The sequence below is a fragment of the Glycine soja genome, chromosome 6 (genome assembly GCF_004193775.1).
Source record: "Glycine soja cultivar W05 chromosome 6, ASM419377v2, whole genome shotgun sequence".
NCBI classification, from domain to species: Eukaryota; Viridiplantae; Streptophyta; class Magnoliopsida; order Fabales; family Fabaceae; genus Glycine; species Glycine soja.
Window position 1 is genome coordinate 27129285 of NC_041007.1, and position 19391 is coordinate 27148675.

General features: G+C 31.3%; 2 protein-coding genes across 3 annotated transcripts; both read left to right on the forward strand.

Annotated features, from left to right (window-relative positions):
• The first annotated feature begins 1215 nt into the window (after positions 1 to 1215).
• Positions 1216 to 13596, forward strand: LOC114416746 (2-alkenal reductase (NADP(+)-dependent)-like). Of its 2 annotated transcripts, XM_028381733.1 has the most exons (10): positions 1216 to 1474; positions 1672 to 1849; positions 3421 to 3587; positions 3670 to 3752; positions 4683 to 5680; positions 5813 to 6112; positions 6332 to 6399; positions 6708 to 6767; positions 12191 to 12343; positions 13090 to 13596. In XM_028381733.1, exons 1-5 carry the CDS (start codon positions 1241 to 1243, stop codon positions 5059 to 5061), a joined length of 1041 nt encoding a protein of 346 aa, XP_028237534.1. In that variant the 5' UTR covers positions 1216 to 1240; the 3' UTR covers positions 5062 to 5680; positions 5813 to 6112; positions 6332 to 6399; positions 6708 to 6767; positions 12191 to 12343; positions 13090 to 13596. The 2 variants fall into 2 exon arrangements, with proteins under 2 accessions (XP_028237534.1, XP_028237535.1); XM_028381734.1 differs by lacking the exon at positions 12191 to 12343.
• Positions 13597 to 16908: 3312 nt separating this feature from the next.
• On the forward strand, positions 16909 to 17552 carry LOC114414166 (mitochondrial outer membrane protein porin of 34 kDa-like). Its single transcript, XM_028378495.1, has 2 exons — positions 16909 to 17131; positions 17307 to 17552. Exons 1-2 carry the CDS (start codon positions 16985 to 16987, stop codon positions 17499 to 17501), a joined length of 342 nt encoding a protein of 113 aa, XP_028234296.1. The 5' UTR covers positions 16909 to 16984; the 3' UTR covers positions 17502 to 17552.
• The last annotated feature ends 1839 nt before the right edge of the window (positions 17553 to 19391 follow it).

Here is a 19391-nt window from a genome sequence, read left to right on the forward strand (position 1 = left end):
TTCATTAAAACTTTCCAAATTTTAGATCAAGGCTATACTATCCATTTCTTACCTGTATGTAAATATGCATAATTGTTATCAAACTTTAGAAGGGATATTTTTAGAATTTTCTGCTTACTATTATGATATTATGATTTAATATTTTGTATTGAATAATATTTCAAATAAATTATATTTTTTTAACTTACTCAATTGTATGTATATATCAGATTATTAGTATATGTCACATTGTTATAATATATAAATTATTACGTAATATAATGATGCTATAATATTATATATTTACGCATAAAATTATTATTACAATGAGTAAATAATACAAACAATAATTAAATAAAAAAGTACTTTCGTAGTTTTTAATGACGAATTTATTTCATTTTCTTAATCTAATATTTGCAAATTAGAGTTTATGTGGTACCAATAGCCATACTGCAGAGAGATAAATAGCATTGAGCCATTGACCAAAACTTGGTTTCAGATTTTAAATTTCTTATTGCATTTTTAGAAATAAAAAAGAATCTGGGGTGCTTAAAAGTTTCAAGTTCATGTATGATTCCATTTTTGTCTATTAGCACGCGCTCTCCTTTGTTTGAAATGCGTTTGTTGCCGGCCATATTTGTATTTAGCATTGTTTGGTTTGTTGATTGTTGTTTATAATTTTCGTTGGATGATACTTTAATTAGAGACCCAGTTGAAGCAAGTTTAAGGTGTAATAATTAAGGTATAGAAAAAACAAAAATTGCTCTTATGGGCTCGTCCGTCACTGATTTCTCTTTTATAAGAAACTGTATTTAAAGTTATATTATTTATATAAAGATTAAATATATTTTTCAGTTCAATTTAAATCATGATTTGTCTTTAGTTCCTAAATTTAAAATTGTCCGTTTACTCTTCAATTTTAAAAAATATTCTTTCAAGTCCTTCGGACGGTTAAAAAAAAGGTCATAAACTGTCAAAAAAAAAGTTAAGAAGGATTAAAATGAATATTTTTCAAAATTGAAGACTAAAAAATTAAAATTAAAATATAGGACAAAAAACAACCATTACTCAAATTTAAGGATATTTGAATCTTTTATAATATTTTTTAATGATACAGTATTTTTTCTTTTCTATGTCAATATCACAAATAATCTTATCTTATTAAACAGTTGTCTTTTTTTTTTCATGGCTCTTAGTTCTATAAATAGTGTAAAACGTGTGCATATGCATATAGAGGCGCAACAACTAGAAAAGCTGAAAAATGGAAGTGACGAATAAATACATAGTAATAAAGCATCACGTTGAAGATGCACCTAAACAGTCCAATTTTGAGCTCAAAACTAAGGCTTTTGCTCTGTCAGTTGAGTCAGGATCTGATGATATCATTGTGAAGAATCTCTACATTTCTATTGATCCCTATCAGATTAACCGCATGAAGAGTTATAGCTCTTCCCAGGGCACTATAAACTTTGCAGTGCCCATAACCCCAGGCGAGGTATTCATTAATTATGATTTATTTGTTAAAACGTAGGAATTCGAACTCAGGTAGGATTTATAAAAACTCAATAATGCTGATTTATATTAGAGAATTAGATTAATTATTTATTGATTATTTAGGAATGAGATTATTATAAGTAATTGTCTAATATTGCCAAAGATGTTTAATTGTCGTTCTAATTTGACACTTTCCAGGCTATTGATGGTGCTGTTATTGGAAAAGTTGTGGCTTCTGGGAATGCTAAGTTTCAAAAAGATGATTTGGTGATGGGAGTATTCACTTGGGCAGAGTACAGTTTGGTCAAAGAAGGGAACATAATAAAAAAATTAGAGTCCTCTGAATTTCCACTCTCTTATCATCTTGGAGTTCTGGGTAACTACATGTTACTGTTTATCATTGGTCACTTGTTACAGTTTAGTTGTTATTGTATTAGTAAAGTTTGTTGTACCGTTAATAAAGTTATGTTAGCTATAGATTAAAATTCCAGGAAAAAAGACTTGAGTAAATTACACAAATCTCACTTAAAGTTAAAAAAATTACATATATCACTTCATTTTTAAAATATATCTGAATTTAATGTTATTATTGTTTGTATGGAGTTGGTTTAGGTAATTTTGTACCTAAGATTATTGATGACTTGGTTAGAATAATTTTATTTGATTGTTGAAATCAATAATTGTTCATTTGATTTATGGATTTGATGAAATGAGATTGGTTCAATGGTTTCATAGCTAACTTTGATGTTTATTTGACTTATAGATTTACTAGTAAGACGACTTAACTAAGTTTTCTCTAGCTTGATTTTTTTTTTTTTTATCAAAATTGATTTATACTTGAAAGAGGAAGATAAAGACATTTTTAAAAGAAAAAAATACTCATAAAGTCATGTGTAACACATGACTTAGTTATTATCAAATATTTAGACGATATTTATAAAGATTTGTATAGGTTTTAAAAATTAAATGAAAGTGGGTGTAATTTCTTTAAATCTCATAAAAGATTTGTATAAGTTTAAAAAAGAAGAAAATAGGTGTATAATTTCTTTAAACCTCATCAAAAAGTTATTATAATACCTATACCATAATTAAAGAAAGTAAACTCAAGCTTTGATGGGCTTGAATCTTGATATTGATATTCACAAAGTGGAGAGCATTTTGCTGAAACCTAGTTCGATAATCTCTAGGTAGTTATTATTCCATTTACAGTTTATCAAGGCAAATTACAGTTGGAGGAGCATTTTGGCAACTTGACCAGATGATGTGAACCTTACGGGGCGGATCGCTTGATACAAGCTACGGATATTTGGATGACGCCACTTTCAATGAAGGAAGATAAGTCAGGGTAGACGCTACTTCCGATGAAGGAAGATAAGTCTGGGTAGACGCCACAAGGATTACCTTGATAAGTCTGATAATTGGTTCAACAATGAACCAAGAGAGAAACTCTCACCCAATTTTATGAAAATGCCAAAAGTTTTTTTTATTCAAAACAAAAACCAATACTTATAGTGTATCTGAACAAAAAGATAAAAATAGACATGGGCCTTCTAAATAGTTTGGGCTAAAATTACAATAAATAAAAATTAGAACTAAAAAACATATTTAACTTGGGTCTTCAAATTAATCTGGGCCTTCAGCAACAATTAATAGTCTTGATAGTGTCTCTGCCTTTGGGCCTTCATCCTTTTCCACTTGGACCTTCATCTTTCTCCACTCGAAGCCTTCGTCCTTCTCCACTTAAGCCTTCGTCCTTCTCCACTTGGGTCTTTAACCTGTATTTGGCCAGTTTCATGATTCTCATCATTGTAATATCTAACAACTTGTTTAGTCCTTTCTAAAAACTGATTATAACGAACTATTATGTACCACAGTATCACTACACTCCTCATGTTTGAAAATTGCATTTTTTTTTATTTATTTACTTGTTTCCATTCTCTAATGCAGGATTCAATGGACTGTCAGCTTATGCGGGGTTTTTTGAATTGTGTAAACCCCTAAAGGGTGAAAAGGTCTTTGTCTCAACAGCTTCTGGAGCAGTTGGAAACTTGGTAGGGCAATATGCAAAGCTTTTAGGTTGTTATGTTGTTGGTTGTGCAGGGAGCCAGAAAAAGGTGAGGTAACTGAAGTTTAGGATTTTAATCTTACTTGAGTTTTCAGCTTAAATGCCTAACAATCCATGAATTATTGTCATAGGTTGCATTGCTTAAAGAAAAGCTAGGATTTGATGATGCATTCAACTACAAGGAAGAAACAGATCTAAACTCCACTCTTAAAAGGTTTGTCAGCTATGAAGCCTCGATACAAGATATGACACGGGTACAATACGACACATATACGGCAATATAACATTTTTTTTAAAATTAAGGATTCAACACGTCTTACGTTAATAAAAAACTATAACAAAAAATATATGTATGCAAATATGCAGATTTCTATTATAAAATTTTATCTAATGCAAAAACAGCGGAAAAAGTCAAAACCACAACATCATCCCGGAGGCACCTCACAATAGAAACGCGAAAAGCCAAAAACACCCAATAGAAACACAGAAAAAGGACGAAAACGGAAACCGCGTCGAAAAGGGAACCTCACCTGAACGAAAAAGATGCAGAGAATGTGACCTCGTTGGAGAAAGCGCGAACTGTGGTGACCTCGCCGGAAAACACGAGAACAGGGGTGACCTCGTCGAATAACGCAAACAGAGAATTCAGTTGCCGATGTCCGTCGTCCGGAGCCTGTAGTCCGTCGTGTTGTCGCCGTGCTCTGAAGAGAGGTTGCGTGAACGGAAAGGGTTTTTGGGCGCGAGGGAGTCTATGCTTGAAACAGTAGAGGCTAAATTAAAACTTTTAACTTTTTTCTAATTTTAAAATTTTTATTTTAAAATATTAAAATTATAAATTTTTAAAAAAATCAAAAAATGGTTCAATCCAATACGGCTTGAGCTGTGTCCCTTCAACGTAAGCTGTATCGGCGCCGTGTCGGAGCCGTATCCTATTTTTTAAAAAATAAAAAATATAAAAAATTCTGATACTTCTTAGATAGTATCGGTGTCCGACGTTAGTACGAAACCGGTAAGTTACCTATTTTGGAGTATCGGGCTTCATAATTTGTTAGTGATGGAAGATAAAATCACAAGTCCATTTCGGAATAGAAGTTAAAAACTTTAATTAGATTGTGTTTGATGTGGTTTATATTTTATATTGTAGGTATTTTCCTGATGGAATTGATGTATATTTTGACAATGTTGGGGGTGAGATGCTGGAAGCAGCGGTTGCTAACATGAAAGCATTTGGAAGAGTGGCTATTTGTGGGGTAATATCTGAGTATACTAGTGCTGGAAAGAGAGCTTCACCAAACATGTTGGATGTTGTGTACAAGAGAATCAACATCAGAGGATTTTTAGCTGCTGATTTTCTGAATGTTTTTGAAGATTTTTCCACAAAAACTTCGGATTACATACGTACAGGGAAGTTGAAGGTGATTGAAGACTTGTCATTGGGGGTGGAGAGCATCCCTTCTGCTTTTGTTGGACTCTTCAAAGGGGATAACATTGGAAAGAAAATTATAAGTTTAACAGAAGAGTGACGAAGGAATGCCACAATTTACCTCTATGAAAGTAGCTAGTGTGATGAATTTGATCTTTAAGAATAAGATTGTTGTTTTGTTTAACAGGAGATGAGATGATTGAAGCTTGAGAAATTCATTGAAAAAGGCTTTGAAGTTACACCTCATTTCAACTTCTGCAAAAGTAAACTTTAGAATCGGCAAGAATAAAATTGATTCACAATTTTACCGTTTTTTTCTATCTCGTAGGCCTGAATTGTCAGGTTATTCAAGGGTAGTAAAATATATAAATCCCCATATCATATATATATATATATCAACAACTTATGGTTGAAATGTGCAAATTATTATTATTTTTTTCGTTTTTCTCTCTCTTTTTTTGTTTAGTTTCTCACTTCTTCCACGTGTTATGTTCTTCATTATTTTGGCTATTTTATTACTCCCGCTTGCATGTGTCATGCTTCCCTCACCTCCCGTGCAACCTCTTCGTGTTCTGCTTTCATGCGTCTTTGTTCCACCATTTTTCAATTTTCATTTTCTCATTTATGCATTCCAATTCCGCACTCTAACCGCGATCCTGCATTTTCATTCTCTGGTGAGGTTGTCACCTGTGTTGGTTGAAGAAGTTCACTTCACCTTGGTAAGGTTCTTTGTATATTCTCCTCCACCCCTAAGCGCCAAAAGTTTTTTTCTTTTTTCTTTTTCATTTTCTTTGTAGAAACCTGATTTCTCGCTCAATTCACGTCACTGATTCACTTTATTTTTTCCTCAGGTCGACAATGGTGCTGCCACGTTGGAGAAACCAATGTCGGTGGTGAAAAATTCGTAGGAATTAGGCATGCTGGAGCCTCCCGATGATCCCAGAGAATGCGCCGTTCAATACTCTTCTTTGCCTCTCATCTCTTTTCCTTTTTATGGTTTTCATCTTCTTCTTTCACAACTCACAAAAAGAAGCATTTTTATGTTTTGCATTTTAGGATTCAAATTCAAATCGACTGTTATGGCTTATGGGTATGTGTTCATCACTGCAAGGTGTCCGCATTTGGGTTTCTCTCCTATTGAAAAAAAATAGGTCGCTTTACACTAAATTTGTTTGCTTTCACCAATCTAATGCATTCTTGGATTTTTAATTTTTGTGTAGCAAATATAACTTCTATTTGGAATGGAAATTAATACTCACTCTGTTATTAAATAAGTTGCAAAAATATCAAGAGATTTACAATTTTTTTTTCTTTTTTGGGCTAGAAAAGCATTTAAGAATCTACTAATATTGTAATAACTCTACTGTCAGAATGCAAGACACTTGTGTTGAGCTATGACCAATACAAAGATGCATAGGATACAAGTGTTGTAATTGAGGTATATTCTTGACTATATGTAAGAAGTCATGTTTTTAATTTTATCTTGGTATAAGAGGTTTTTGCCATAAAAGTGTGTAAAAAAAATAATTGAAATTTTTTTCTGATTCATAACTTTGATTTGGATGGTTAGGATAATATTATAAATATTCTTTTTATTTAAGTCTATAAATCCGCTTGGTTTACTTTTTTTATTTGTCATTAATATTTTAAATCATTGTATTTGAATCTATTCTTGTAAGTTGAGTATGTCATGTATCAACTTTTGAGCTAGGATTTGCAATTAATCATGCTTATCTAACTTTTCAGATCAAGCAAGGTAGGAAAGTTGCTTGCTGAAGCATTATTGGGAGGATTGCAGGGAAATAGGTAATTTGCTTATTTCAAAATTTCTTTATAAAATTTAGCTCCTTTAAAATTGTGGAATATGAAATATTTTTAATCTATGAATTTTAGGCCTATTACACAAATAAAACATATTTTTAATCTATCTATGGACTCATGGTCTATTTTATATTTACATTAATGGATTTCTAAAGACTGCTTAACAACTCATGGTCTATTTTAAAGTTTGTTACTTTCGATCCTTTTTGTAATGTAGTGATTTTGTTTATATTAAATGTCATTTGTGTATTTGTGTAACATTGGCTAGTGCTCTATTTTATCTGGATAATGTTATACGAGTCTTTCTGCATTTTGTTTGAATGATATTTTATTTTTTTATTTGTTTTGGACTTATTTATGAGTTGCAAGTTATGTGTTTGATGTAATGCTCAAATGAACTTTGACATGTTTTAGCTGATATAATGCTTAAGTTTATTATAAAACATGAACTTTGAAAAGAAAATTGCACATGGTTAGCTCAATCAAATAATTTTTTTTTCTCAACCTTTTAGATGATTGACTTTCATTTACAATACATCATTGCATGCTTGCTGATTAAGGGAAAAAATTGCAGACCTAGGCCCCCAGGACTGAATCTTTCGATATGATATTGTTGAAGTTAGGAGATTACCATGTTTTAAGCAAATATGCCTTTTATATTATTCGTCTTACTGTGTGTCTACAGTTATTGAGCCTAAAAAATTGTCATGGATTGTGCTATGAGTGCTCAAGCAATTCTAAGATACAAGTGTGTCTAAGTTAAGATAATTTGATGGTAGTTATTATTTATTATATTTCAGTTTTATAGTTTGAAAACTAACATTTGACTTCTTAAAATTAATTGTGGTGCCCCTTATGATTTTGATTAATATATATTTAGTGGTGGGTTGGACTCTCATGCCTATAAACTTTTAACACAACCAAATCATGGTCCAATTATACTGAAAATTGCCCAAATCATGATGTATAGATATCATTATACATATTTTCTCAATGAATCTTCTTCAAACATGGAGATCCATATGTAAAACTATCACAACTTTTTCATTTAAGAAACATCACTCCCTAAAGATAGTCCAGTGAATATTTTAGATGAGTTCTGTTTATGAATTGAACTTTGGAGGTGTAGAACTTTTTCACAGCATCATCTTTATATGCAATGCTCAATTCTGATAATTTGGTGATAATTGTGATTGTTTTTTTTTTACTGAATCAACGTGCATATCAGGCTGTCGAAAGAGTTTGTTTTGATAATTCAAAAGAAAAAACAAATCTAACAGGAATATGATTTGCAGATCAATTACATTTTGTCATTTGAAGATGTCACTTTGAAGTTCATTAGTGCTGGTGAACAAGTACCCTTTGTGTTGTTGGTCTTTAAATAAGAATTATATGACTGCAATGTTTTTCAATGAGTGAATTTTTTGAAGAGTTTATATTGTAATTTTGTTTTTCAAAAGAAATTTTTTTGCTTATATTGTTCTCTATTCCATTCTTCTTTTGCATCTAAAACTTGTGTTCACAAAGTTAATCCAACCACACACATGGTAGTAATTCAATAATGTTTATACTCATTTATGAGTTAGTTTTTTTGTTTAAAAATGAGTAAAGCTTGAGAGCAATTGTTTATACTCTTCTAATTTTGTACTCTTCTATGGCTTTAGGCAATTAAATTAGTACTTTAGTTGTATTAATAATCTTTATCATTTGAAGAGAATCATATTTTATCATTTGAAGAGGTCACTTTGAAGTTCATTAGTGATGGTGAACATATACTCTTCATGTTGTTGGTCTTTAAATAAGAATTAAAACTACAATGTTTTTCAATGAGTGGATTTCTTGAAGAGTTTATATTGTAATTTTGTTTTACAAGAAGAAAATGTTTTTATGTGTATTCTTGTTTGTTTCATTCTTCTCTTGCATCTAAAACTTGTGTTCACAATGTTAATTAATCTAACCATACACGCAGTAGCAAATCAAATTAATAATGTTGATACACATTTATGAGTTAGTTTTTTTTTCTTTTTGAAAAAATGGGTAGAGCTTAGAAGTAATTTATGATACTCTTATATGACTTTAGGCAATTAAATCACTACTTTAGTTGTATTCTTAATCTTTAGTTTTTCGTGTTTTCCTTAGTGACAACAAGAATGTATTGGATGAAACAACTACAATTAAGTTTTTCAAAAGATAGTAGTTGATTCTTGATATGACTACTGCATATTTTTTGGTTAGACATTCATTGTTGTTGCATATATGTTTTCTTCAATTTTATTTATAAAGTTCTTCTTGGTCGTTTGTGTATGAAATTCTCTCAAGCACATTTGATTACTTAAAAGTTAATAAATATTGTCAATGTATATTCATGTGAGTTTATAGATATTTTTTGCTTGCAAATTAATTTGGGTTTCCAATCTTGGCCGTTTAAATAATTTGATTGCTCTTGGAAGATGACTATTCATCAAAGAATAGTAATTTTGAGTGGATCAGTTGTGCCTTTTGGGTTTTTCATTTAAATAAATAAATAAATAAAATTAAGTCATCAGTTCCCTCACTAGAACTTTTAACCCAAAGAATGCTTGAGCGACTACATCGAGGTAAGGAATGAATTACTCATGCTTGGGGATTAGAAGGAACATGTATAGGGATCCCTAGAGGATCAATTTTGGATTATTTTGGGTTGTTTCTTTTTTTAAAAAAAAATAAATTCTGTTTTTCCTAAATTTTTCACTTGTCATTGTGATCGAATTCCACTCGTACAAATTTGATTTATTTATATATGTTTCAAGCTTTGATCTCAAATTTTGAATTGTATAATAATTATATATATGGAGTTATACGATTTTTTTTATATACGCGTTAATTGTCATTACAAACCATTGCATTGGTTTCAATTGCAAAACTCACGTGAATTGCCAAACCTCAAATTGATTTTTTTTTTCGTATGAATAATTCTTATGGCCTAGATTTTCTAATTTTGGCATTCAAAGCAACATCACACCCTTGTGTCCTTTGGTTATAATAATTAACAATATGTGTGTGTGAGTGTTAGATAGATATATGAGTTGTTTTTCAAATGTTTTAATAGTCTAAACGAATTTGCAACGGTAAAAAGGTTAATACATTAGAGGCTTCCCTTGAAGGTGCAATATATATGTTTAATACGTTAATCATTGTGCATATTAAATTGGTAAACCATATTAAGCATTGTGCATATTAAATTGGTAAACGGATTGCAGCAGTAAATATATTGATATGTAAGAGGTTTTCTTTCAAGGTGCAATAATACATGTTTTATATATTAATCATTGGAGATATTAAATTTGTAAACGGTTGTGCAGTAGTGGTAATATTCATAGTTTTTCTTATATATATATAATACATTCTTACTTATATATATATTTGGTATTACATGTAATTGTATTGTGATGTGTTATATATATTTGCTACATGTAAATATATTTATAAGTTTTGAAGTTAGATATATTTTATTATTATAATCAGTGGCGGACCTACGTTCAAATGAGGGGTGCACTTGCATCCCCTCATTTTTTAATAATAAAATCTTATATTTTTGTATTTTATTTTATCTATATTTATATAATTGAACCCATTGATTTTATTTTTTATAATTTACCCCCACTGACTTAGGGTCTTGGATCCGCCACTGATTATAATACATTCTTACCTATTAGATAAATATTTTGTAGTTAGTTAATCGAGATCTAGGGGTGCATATAATTATTTTATACTTAATGTTTTGATTTGCTTAGTGCGTATATACTACCTAGAATTTATATTGTTATTAATTAATTGACATTAAAGATGTTATAGTTTTGCTTTGATATGATTTTGAAAATTATTCGAGTCGATGTGTATGTACTGGGTTGTGTCTTATAAATATTGCTATGAATGTATAACATGATATATGATTATAATTGAAATATATGATGAATTGTGAGTTATGAATTATACAATCACACAATTATAAGACCCTTTAAGGGCGACGAGTTAATGCATAATGAGTTGTGATGGGTTCCACGGTGGGATCTCAATGAGTTTAATCGCTTGAGGCACGATGAGTTAAAATAATTTTGGAAAATAATTGAGATTTTGAAAACAATTGAGTGGTTGTGTACATTACATAGTTCATAGGTAGAGTCTGTGTGTTAAAATATCTTCTGGGTTGGACCTGAATCAGAAGAGAGAGGCCCTAACGGACTCCTCGGAGTCTAGGCCTTGAGGATAAATACACTCAATTTGAGTGCTCCTTTAAGCTTGTGTTGATCTCATATGGTTGGATCATTCTCGCAAAATAGAGTGATCCTGACTGGTCTCCCTATGATTTCACTTAGTGAGAGTGACCTGACTTACCCATTGTGAGGCATGTCTTGTCATGTACTCCTAGACGTCCGATGAGGTTTTTCACTAAAAAATGGTGTCACATTGCATGTAGGCTTGAGTCTAGTGTATTTGTTGCATAATGTTTGTGTTTGACTTTCATTGAGTTAACAATTGCGGTTTGATGTTATTTTTTGGAGTGTGTGAACTTGAGTGAGTGTGAATAATGTGTGTGATTTTGTGAAGTGATGTTGTTTATATAAATTTAGCTCTAAGTATTATATGTTTCACATGTTCTAGTGTTTTATTATATACAAATGTGATAACTCATTTTCGGTGTGTGTTTGTGTTTGGGCTAAATGTCATTTTGTTTCAAGTGAGCCAGCATATGATGAGTTCCATGCTGGAGATGGAGAGGTTTAGTCTATGCCAGGGAAATGCTCTGATAAATGTGACATCAGGGCATAGGATTTTATTTCATATTTTATAATTTCAAGAATAATATAATTGTTTTATGTTTTCCAAACTTTAGTGTGTCTTCTTTTCATTCAAAATGGGCGGCCTTATTTTAAGCCGAGATAATTTTATCAGTATTTGAACAAGTTCTATTATGATTTCACTAAGCGAATGTGAATCTTTTACCATTTTGAAATATTTTTATTTAAATGTGTTTTAAAATTTTCAATTAATTTTGTATTCTTATCCTTTTATTATATGTGTGTGTGAGAGAGAGGTAGAGGGTGTCACATCGAGTACCAATCAATTAATAAAGAGTTTTGTTCCTTTCTCATTGACAACAAGGATATATTGGATGAAAAGACTGCCATGAAGCTTTTAGAAAGGTAGTAGTTGATTCTTGATATATTTGTTGCATGTTTTTTGGCTAAACACTAATTCTTGGTGCATACCTGTTTTCTTCAATTTACTTATAAAGTTCTGGTAGTTTGTGCATATGAAATTCTCTTGAGCATGTTTAATTACTTAAAAGTTTATATAATTGTCAATGGAGATCCATGTGAGTTTATAAATATTTTTTGCATGCAAATTAATTTGGGTTTCCTATCTAGATCTTTTGAATAAATCAAATGCTCTTGCAAGATGATTTTGCATCGAAGAATAGCAGTTGAGAGGACCAATCAATTATTAAAGAGTTTCATGCTTTTCTCAGTGGCAACAAAGGATATATTGGATGAAACAACTACAATTAAGCTTTTGGAAAGGTAGTAGTTGATTCTTGATATGTATGCTGCATGTTTTTTGGTTGGAGATTAATTCTTGGTGCATACTTGTTTCCTTCAATTTTATTCATAAAGTTGTGGTAGTTTGTGTATATGAAATACTCTCAAGCACGTGTTATTTCTTTTGCAAATTTAAATTCAATGAAAGATGCAGGAAAGTAAAGGATGTGCTTTGAGGATAGAGTGAAGGGTCCAAATCCATGTTTGTTTGTATTGATTAGTTTTGTAGTTCTTTGAGATTTTTAGAATTTTTTGGCTGGACATTAATTCTTGGTGCATACTTGTTTTCTTCAATTTTATTTATAAAGTTGTGGTAGTTTGCGTATATGAAATTCTATCGAGCACATGTTATTTCTTTTGCAAAGTTAAATTCAACGAAAGACGCAGGAAAGTAAAGGATGTGCTTTGAGGATAGAGTGAAGAGTCGAAATCCATGTTTGTTTGTATTGATTAGTTTTGTAGTTCTTTGAGATTTTTAGAATTTTATGGCTGGACAATAATTCTTGGTTCATACCTGTTTTCTTCACTTTTATTAATAAAGTTGTGGTAGTTTGTTTATATGAAATTCTCTCGAGCACATGTTATTTCGTTTATTTTACTTTATGATAATTGCTAAATAAGAGTTGTTTTTTTATGAAAATAGAGTTAAAATATCTTTAAAAACAATTATTTAGTAGTTATCCATGCTTAATTGTTAGGAATTGATATTTTTTGTTTACGGCTTGCAGATATAAAAAATGGAGGGATTAAAAGAAAAAAGATGCAGAAAATATGAAAAAAGATAAAGGTTCGAGCATCAGGCCCAGCCCAAGACGCGCTCAGTGCACGCTAAGCGCGAAAACTGGTACCTACGCTAAGCAGAGCGCGCTAAGCGCGAAAACAGGCACTTGTGCTAAGCGAGCAGAGCGCGCAAAGCGCAAGTACACAGACCCAAGTCCTCTCCAGCAACTATAAAAAGGGAGTCAAGCCAAAGGGAAAACACACTGAGTCTCACAGCACTCTCATACATACCCAAAGCCTGAGAACTCTTCCTTAGGGAATTCTCTTCTCTCTCTCATCATTCTTTCTATTCCCTTCTTCCATCCCTTCTCCTCTACTAATTCTTATACCCTCATTTCAGTGTAAGGCCCTCAATGGCCATGAGAGGCTAAACCCCTAGTTAGGGTCTGGCAGGCCTAAAAAGCCAAAAGATGTATGATGTACTCCATATTTATCAATGCAACAGGTGTTTTCTATCCTATTGTCTTTTCTTATTTATATATCATGCATTACTCATCTTTACATTATGTTAGGGGTTAGATGTTCGACAGAGGGTAACTCTTAATAAAAATATAAAGAAAATATGCATGTATCAGTTTTAAGGATTAGACGTTCGACAGAGGATAACTCCTAATAGAACAAAAAGAAAAGATATTGTAATGAAATCATTGCTAGACATAGGATGGTAACATTATGCCCATGCATTAAAGCACACATCTAGAATCAAAGTTTCATGCATTTTATCTATTGAATCTTTGCAAAGGCATTTGAAAGATAGGTAGGTAAAATAGGCTTGTCATCGTGAGGCATCAAGGGCAAGTAATTGAATAGATGTGGGTAGGCTAAATTCACCTAATTGATAAAGAAAAATCCAAAAATCATACATCCTAGGCAAACAAGGCATGTTAGGTCCTAACATTCTCATTTTATTGAATTCACTAATTAATTATTTTGCTTTCTATTATTTTCTCTACAATTAGCTATTATCTATTACCATTCTTTTATTTATTTTACACCACTCTTCATTTCTTCCCTTAGGAATTGAAAATTATACAATAAAAGTACAAAACAAAATCCCTGTGGAATTCGACACTCGGACTTCCGAGTTTTACTACTTGGACATTTGGTACACTTGTCAAACTGTTAACACTTTATGTTTTTTATCATCTAGGAATTTATGACAAAGGCAATACTGCCTAGCGAGGAAAAAATAATGGACATGATGGGGTTGTTTTCATGTTGTTTGGATTTCCATCAAGAAGTCGCTGCAAATGAACTGAGATCAAAGTTCCTCAGCACAACATGGCCTATTGTCTGAAGCTCTGGGATTATTAAATATCTCCTTCATTTTATGATTCCCCTCCATGTTCATCATTTTTTCATGTGGAAAATAATGTAAGCTTAGAAGAATGTTTCTTCTTTAGGAAGAAGTCATGCAACGAGAGGTAATATTTTTGTTTCTATACTTTGTTTTTGTTACCAATGTAACTATTACTTTTCTTTTCTGTTTGATTGCTATATTAATATTCTTTTCATGAGTATTGAATTCAAAATAGTTGTCGTTGTTGTTGCTTTTTTAAGTTCTTCATATTATTAACTCTTAATTTATATTTTTCACTTTGAGACAAATTTAAATTTAGGAATAAGAAATTGTTGCATGCCAATTTTCCTATTAGGTAAATTTTAATCAGCAACATGTCTTATATGCTATGTTGAACTACTAGGTTGTCTAGCTTTCTATAATAAATGAAATAACAGCTAGAAAAGAACTTGAAAAAATTAAAGAATCAATGGATAGTGTGTTAATATCCAAGAAATGTATTAGTTAATTATCCTAATAGTAAAACATTTTGATTTGTTGACTCTCTCTTTTGCTTAAATCGCAGATGCTAAATTTGCCTTGAGGTTGGAACCAAACAATCAAGAAACAATATGTTGATACTAAGTCAAGAAATCAAGAGCTCACAGTGTTACAAATTTACAACCAAATACTTTTGTCTTTTTCTTTACTTTGCATACAAACACTCAAGGTCAGCTATACGTTTTCTATTTGCAATAATATTGAGCCAAAGTGGAAAACAAAGAATTGCTTATGCGAGAAAGGCTCTAGTCTATTTTCTTCTCATTCAACAGCTCCTTATGTTCTTGGATGCCCATCATGGGCGACTTCTGAATTTGAAGTCTAGTGATCATCTATGTCCAAAAGTTTAAGCTTGAAAGTGGATGTTCTTCCACAACAATGCCACAAGAGCAAGACATTTAGTTTTCAATTCCAAGAACAGGATGCATCTTCAACCAAATCCACTGATCAATCTTATCCTGAAGTTGGTATGACATAATCTGGTATGTGGATTGAAACCCTGGCTTTTTGTATAACTCTGAATGTTTGTACATATCAATTGGTGTTTGATCACTTGTTTCTGCTATCGGTGTATATATTTCCTACCATAAAACTATATCAGTAGTCTGAATGGTAATATAAATGAAATGGAGTGCTACAAGTAGATAAGATGGAATCATTCAAAGCATGGAAGAACAAAAGGTCCAAAGAAGAGAGACACCTTGGAAGTTGAATTAATTGAAGAGGAATAAGAAGTTGAAAGTTAAGTTGTTATTACTGTGTGTGTGTGTGTATTAATTTAAGGCAAAAAGTTCATCCTACATGCACCATGTTGATTGAAAGTACTACCTATTTTGCGGACATTAGGTAGATTATCTACTTAACTATTTAAAGTAGAACCCTCTAAAAGAAATCATAGACTTAAAGAAGTGTACATTGTTAAAAACTATGTAGTTTCCTCATGGACATGGTTAAAGATTGAAAATGGGATTGTCATGGACATGGTTATGTGCAAGCTAAGGTTGAAGGGTGTTTCCTCATGTTTTCTTCTTTAATGTCTATTTGCCTACAAATGAGTTTTATATTCCTATGACCATTTTACTAATGTTAGTTAATTCTTGTGATGCAATCCTATCCCCCAAAGGCATTGGATAGAAGACTTCAAGAAGATTGGGCCAAAGATGCTGGAGAAGACCCTAGGGTTCTCATAAGCTTTAAGGTAGATTTTTGCCCCATGGGCTAAGTATGAGCTCACTTATCTTTGTACATATTAGATTAGGGTTTCATTATTTTTGGGCCTTGTATTTAGGGCTCCATAGTGTAGGGAGGGTACCCTAGTAATGTAGGATTTTTCAGCTCTTGTATTTTAAGGCACCTAGACTAGTTTTTGTATTAGGGCTAATTTTGTAATTTCACATGCATTAAGTGCACTATTTGATGTATGTGTGTTTGGAGAGAAATTTAATTGAATTGGGAGAAGCCCAATCCAATTAAATTTTGGACCTTCCTAAGGGAGAGGTGAGCATTTGTTTGCTACACCCCATTGTCACATCATATAGTCACACTTTATGCATGTCCTTCATGTTTTACATGTCTCATGACACCTAAGCATACTTAGTGGAGAATCTTGAACTTGATCTTGGATTAGTGGGTTGAAACATAGCTAAAATTCACTAATCATAATTAGTGAAATTTTGACTCCAAATTTGGCTCCACAAATTCAAATTCAAATTCAAGTGAAATTTGAATAGAAATTCAAATTTTCATCTAATTTTGTGTGACACTTAAGCTATAAATAGAGGTCTTGTGTGTACATTTTTTTCAACTTTGATCATTTTAGGCATAAAATTTTGTGCTCCTTCTCCCTCCACTCATCTTCTCCTACCTTCAAGCTCTTGTCCATGGCTTCCTATGGTGGTGAGCTTGTTCTTGACTCATCTTCTCCTTGAAGTGGCATCTCCAATCATCTTGCTTCCTTCTCCATTTCTCTCTCATTGATCTTCAAGAAGCAAAGGACTTCATTGATGAAGAAGATCCAAGGCCTACAAGCTCCAAATGGAGCTACATCACCTTGTGCGTTCCAGCTTTTCACAACTATCACTATTAATGAACCTCCTTCTGGTCTGAAGGCTATCTTTAGTTTCAAAGTTCCTGACCAAAGGTCTAGAAAGGTAAGATAGTCAACCATTTTGCATAACAAGCTTGGAAAATCTAATGCAAATTTAGGTGTGTCAAGTAACCTATGTAGTTTGAGAAAGCAATCTCATTAAGACTCTCTAAAACCCTATTAACTCTTGCATTCTATTCCTTTATGGATTAATTTGTATAGTTTGTTTTATGGAACAGTTGGAAGTTCAGTACTTGCATGACTACGTTGGAATAAACACCAGTGTTAGGTTGACTGCAAACTCAATTGTCAACTTCTCTGGTGTTATAGGAACTAATATTCTTGCTCTTCGTGCTGATCTTTCTAAAGCTATTGGAGTCATTAGACATGCTGCAAATAAATTTGCTATATGTAGGATAAGAGAATGTTGCTAAGATTAGTATTTTGTTTTTAAATGAAATAGGAATTCACCGTGTTTATTATTAGTGTTCTTATCTCTTGCAACATTGAAATCTTCTTTTGGACTATGTTTAAGAATACCCTATATAGTATATATATATATATATATATATAAAGAACACCTCTATAGTGATCAGGATTGCAATTGTTCTAAAATCAAGTACTATTCTAAAGTGATACTTTTGTTGTTAAGTATTAATTACAAAATATACAATGTTTAAGAATTCTATATTATTGTTCTATAAAATTTTTAGGAGATTAAAATATATTTTTTTAAATAAAATTCAATGTCAAATTTCCTAGAAATATAGGTAATTAATAATCTAAGGAATGAAACCATCAAATGTAGAGAACCCCGACAATGAAAATCCAAACAAAGAAATCATGTGAGTGTTAACGTAAGACAGAGATATATTACGAAAATAATTCTTGGTATAAAACTTTCTTAGGAAGTAATCTCACTTCTTTGGACTTTTGGAATTACAACCTCTCTCCTTGTCCATAATAAGGTCATTTACTTTTCTTAAATGTTTTAATAAATACAAGTAGAATTTTGACATTGAATTTTGTGGTTGAGGTGATTGATTTTTTCTCATCTAATCTGTTATTTAAAAATTATAAATATAAGTAGATTAATCAAATTGTTTCATTATGATAGAAGTGATTATTGAGTCTCATAATTTATTATTTATTTTTTAAGTAAAATAATTATACATAAAATCAAATGGATAAAATTGTACAAGCCAACTGAGTCACCATATCAACATGACGTTATATAATTGTCATGGTAGGATATTCTATAGTGTGAGATTGGTTGATTAGAATGAAATAGAAAGAAATTATATTGAAGGAATAATAAAAGTGTGAGATTCACACAAATTTTTTTATAATCTTTTTGTTTGAATTCAATCAAACCATAGATTAAATCGTACAATTACAATTAGAATTTAGAGATTAAAATTGTACAATTAAGTCATTAATTTAACAAAAACAAAATATTTTCAAATTATCAAGTGTAAGTTTTAATGTTAGGAATTCCCCCCCATAGGACCGTGAGTATCATCATTCAGTCGACAAAGGTAGAGAAAGTGGTGAAGTGATGAAAAGATCTGGAATCTAAAAAGAAAAATAAAAAAAATATTTTCTTTTATTTTCGATAATAATAATATTAAGAATATTTTTATTTTTTATTCATAAAAAACACACCGACATGGAGTTAAAAAATAGAAGAGAAGATTATTAGAGTTATAGCATCACCGTTCCAGGAAAAAAATTGAATTCAATTTGAAACACCCTGTTACAGTTCCAATTTCGAAAGAATTTCAATTGAACAGGGTGTTTTCGAATTCAAAACACTCACAGAAATCGTTAAATGAAGTTAGGTTTCCCAATTTCTTCTTCTTATTATTAGATCTTTAGTTTTGGATCCATACATTAATCATGGACAGCATAATGAGCAAGCTCCACAACCTCGACATGTACCCTAAAATCAATGAGGATTTCTTCAACCGCTCGCTCTATGGCGATGTCATCACACTTGCTTCCTCCATTCTCATGTTCTTGCCATTCTACTCCGAGCTTCGTACGACACCTCGTCTAGCATCTTAGTAATGACAATTTAACCTCTTATTACTGATATACACAAGTAATTATTTTTGAAAAAAGTAATGTTATTGGGATTCATATATCCCTATTACTTACTTTTGATACAAAATACTATATTGCAAATATATGCATCTTTGCACCAATCACTTGATAATGCTCCCATACAAAAGTATAACATAGCATGTAATATGAAGCATATCTTATATGCAATATTTATAATATGATTTTTTTAGATTACATGAGTAAATACCTTTAAAAAC

Coding starts and splice junctions, on each gene's coding strand:
- LOC114414166 (XM_028378495.1), top strand. CDS start 16,985: ATGAAGAAGATCCAAGGCCTACAAGCTCCAAATGGAGCTACATCACCT. Junction 17,132..17,306: donor CTGACCAAAGGTCTAGAAAG/GTAAGATAGTCA, acceptor TTTATGGAACAG/TTGGAAGTTCAGTACTTGCA.
- LOC114416746 (XM_028381733.1), top strand. CDS start 1,241: ATGGAAGTGACGAATAAATACATAGTAATAAAGCATCACGTTGAAGAT. Junction 1,850..3,420: donor TTATCATCTTGGAGTTCTGG/GTAACTACATGT, acceptor TCTCTAATGCAG/GATTCAATGGACTGTCAGCT. Junction 3,753..4,682: donor CTAAACTCCACTCTTAAAAG/GTTTGTCAGCTA, acceptor TTTATATTGTAG/GTATTTTCCTGATGGAATTG.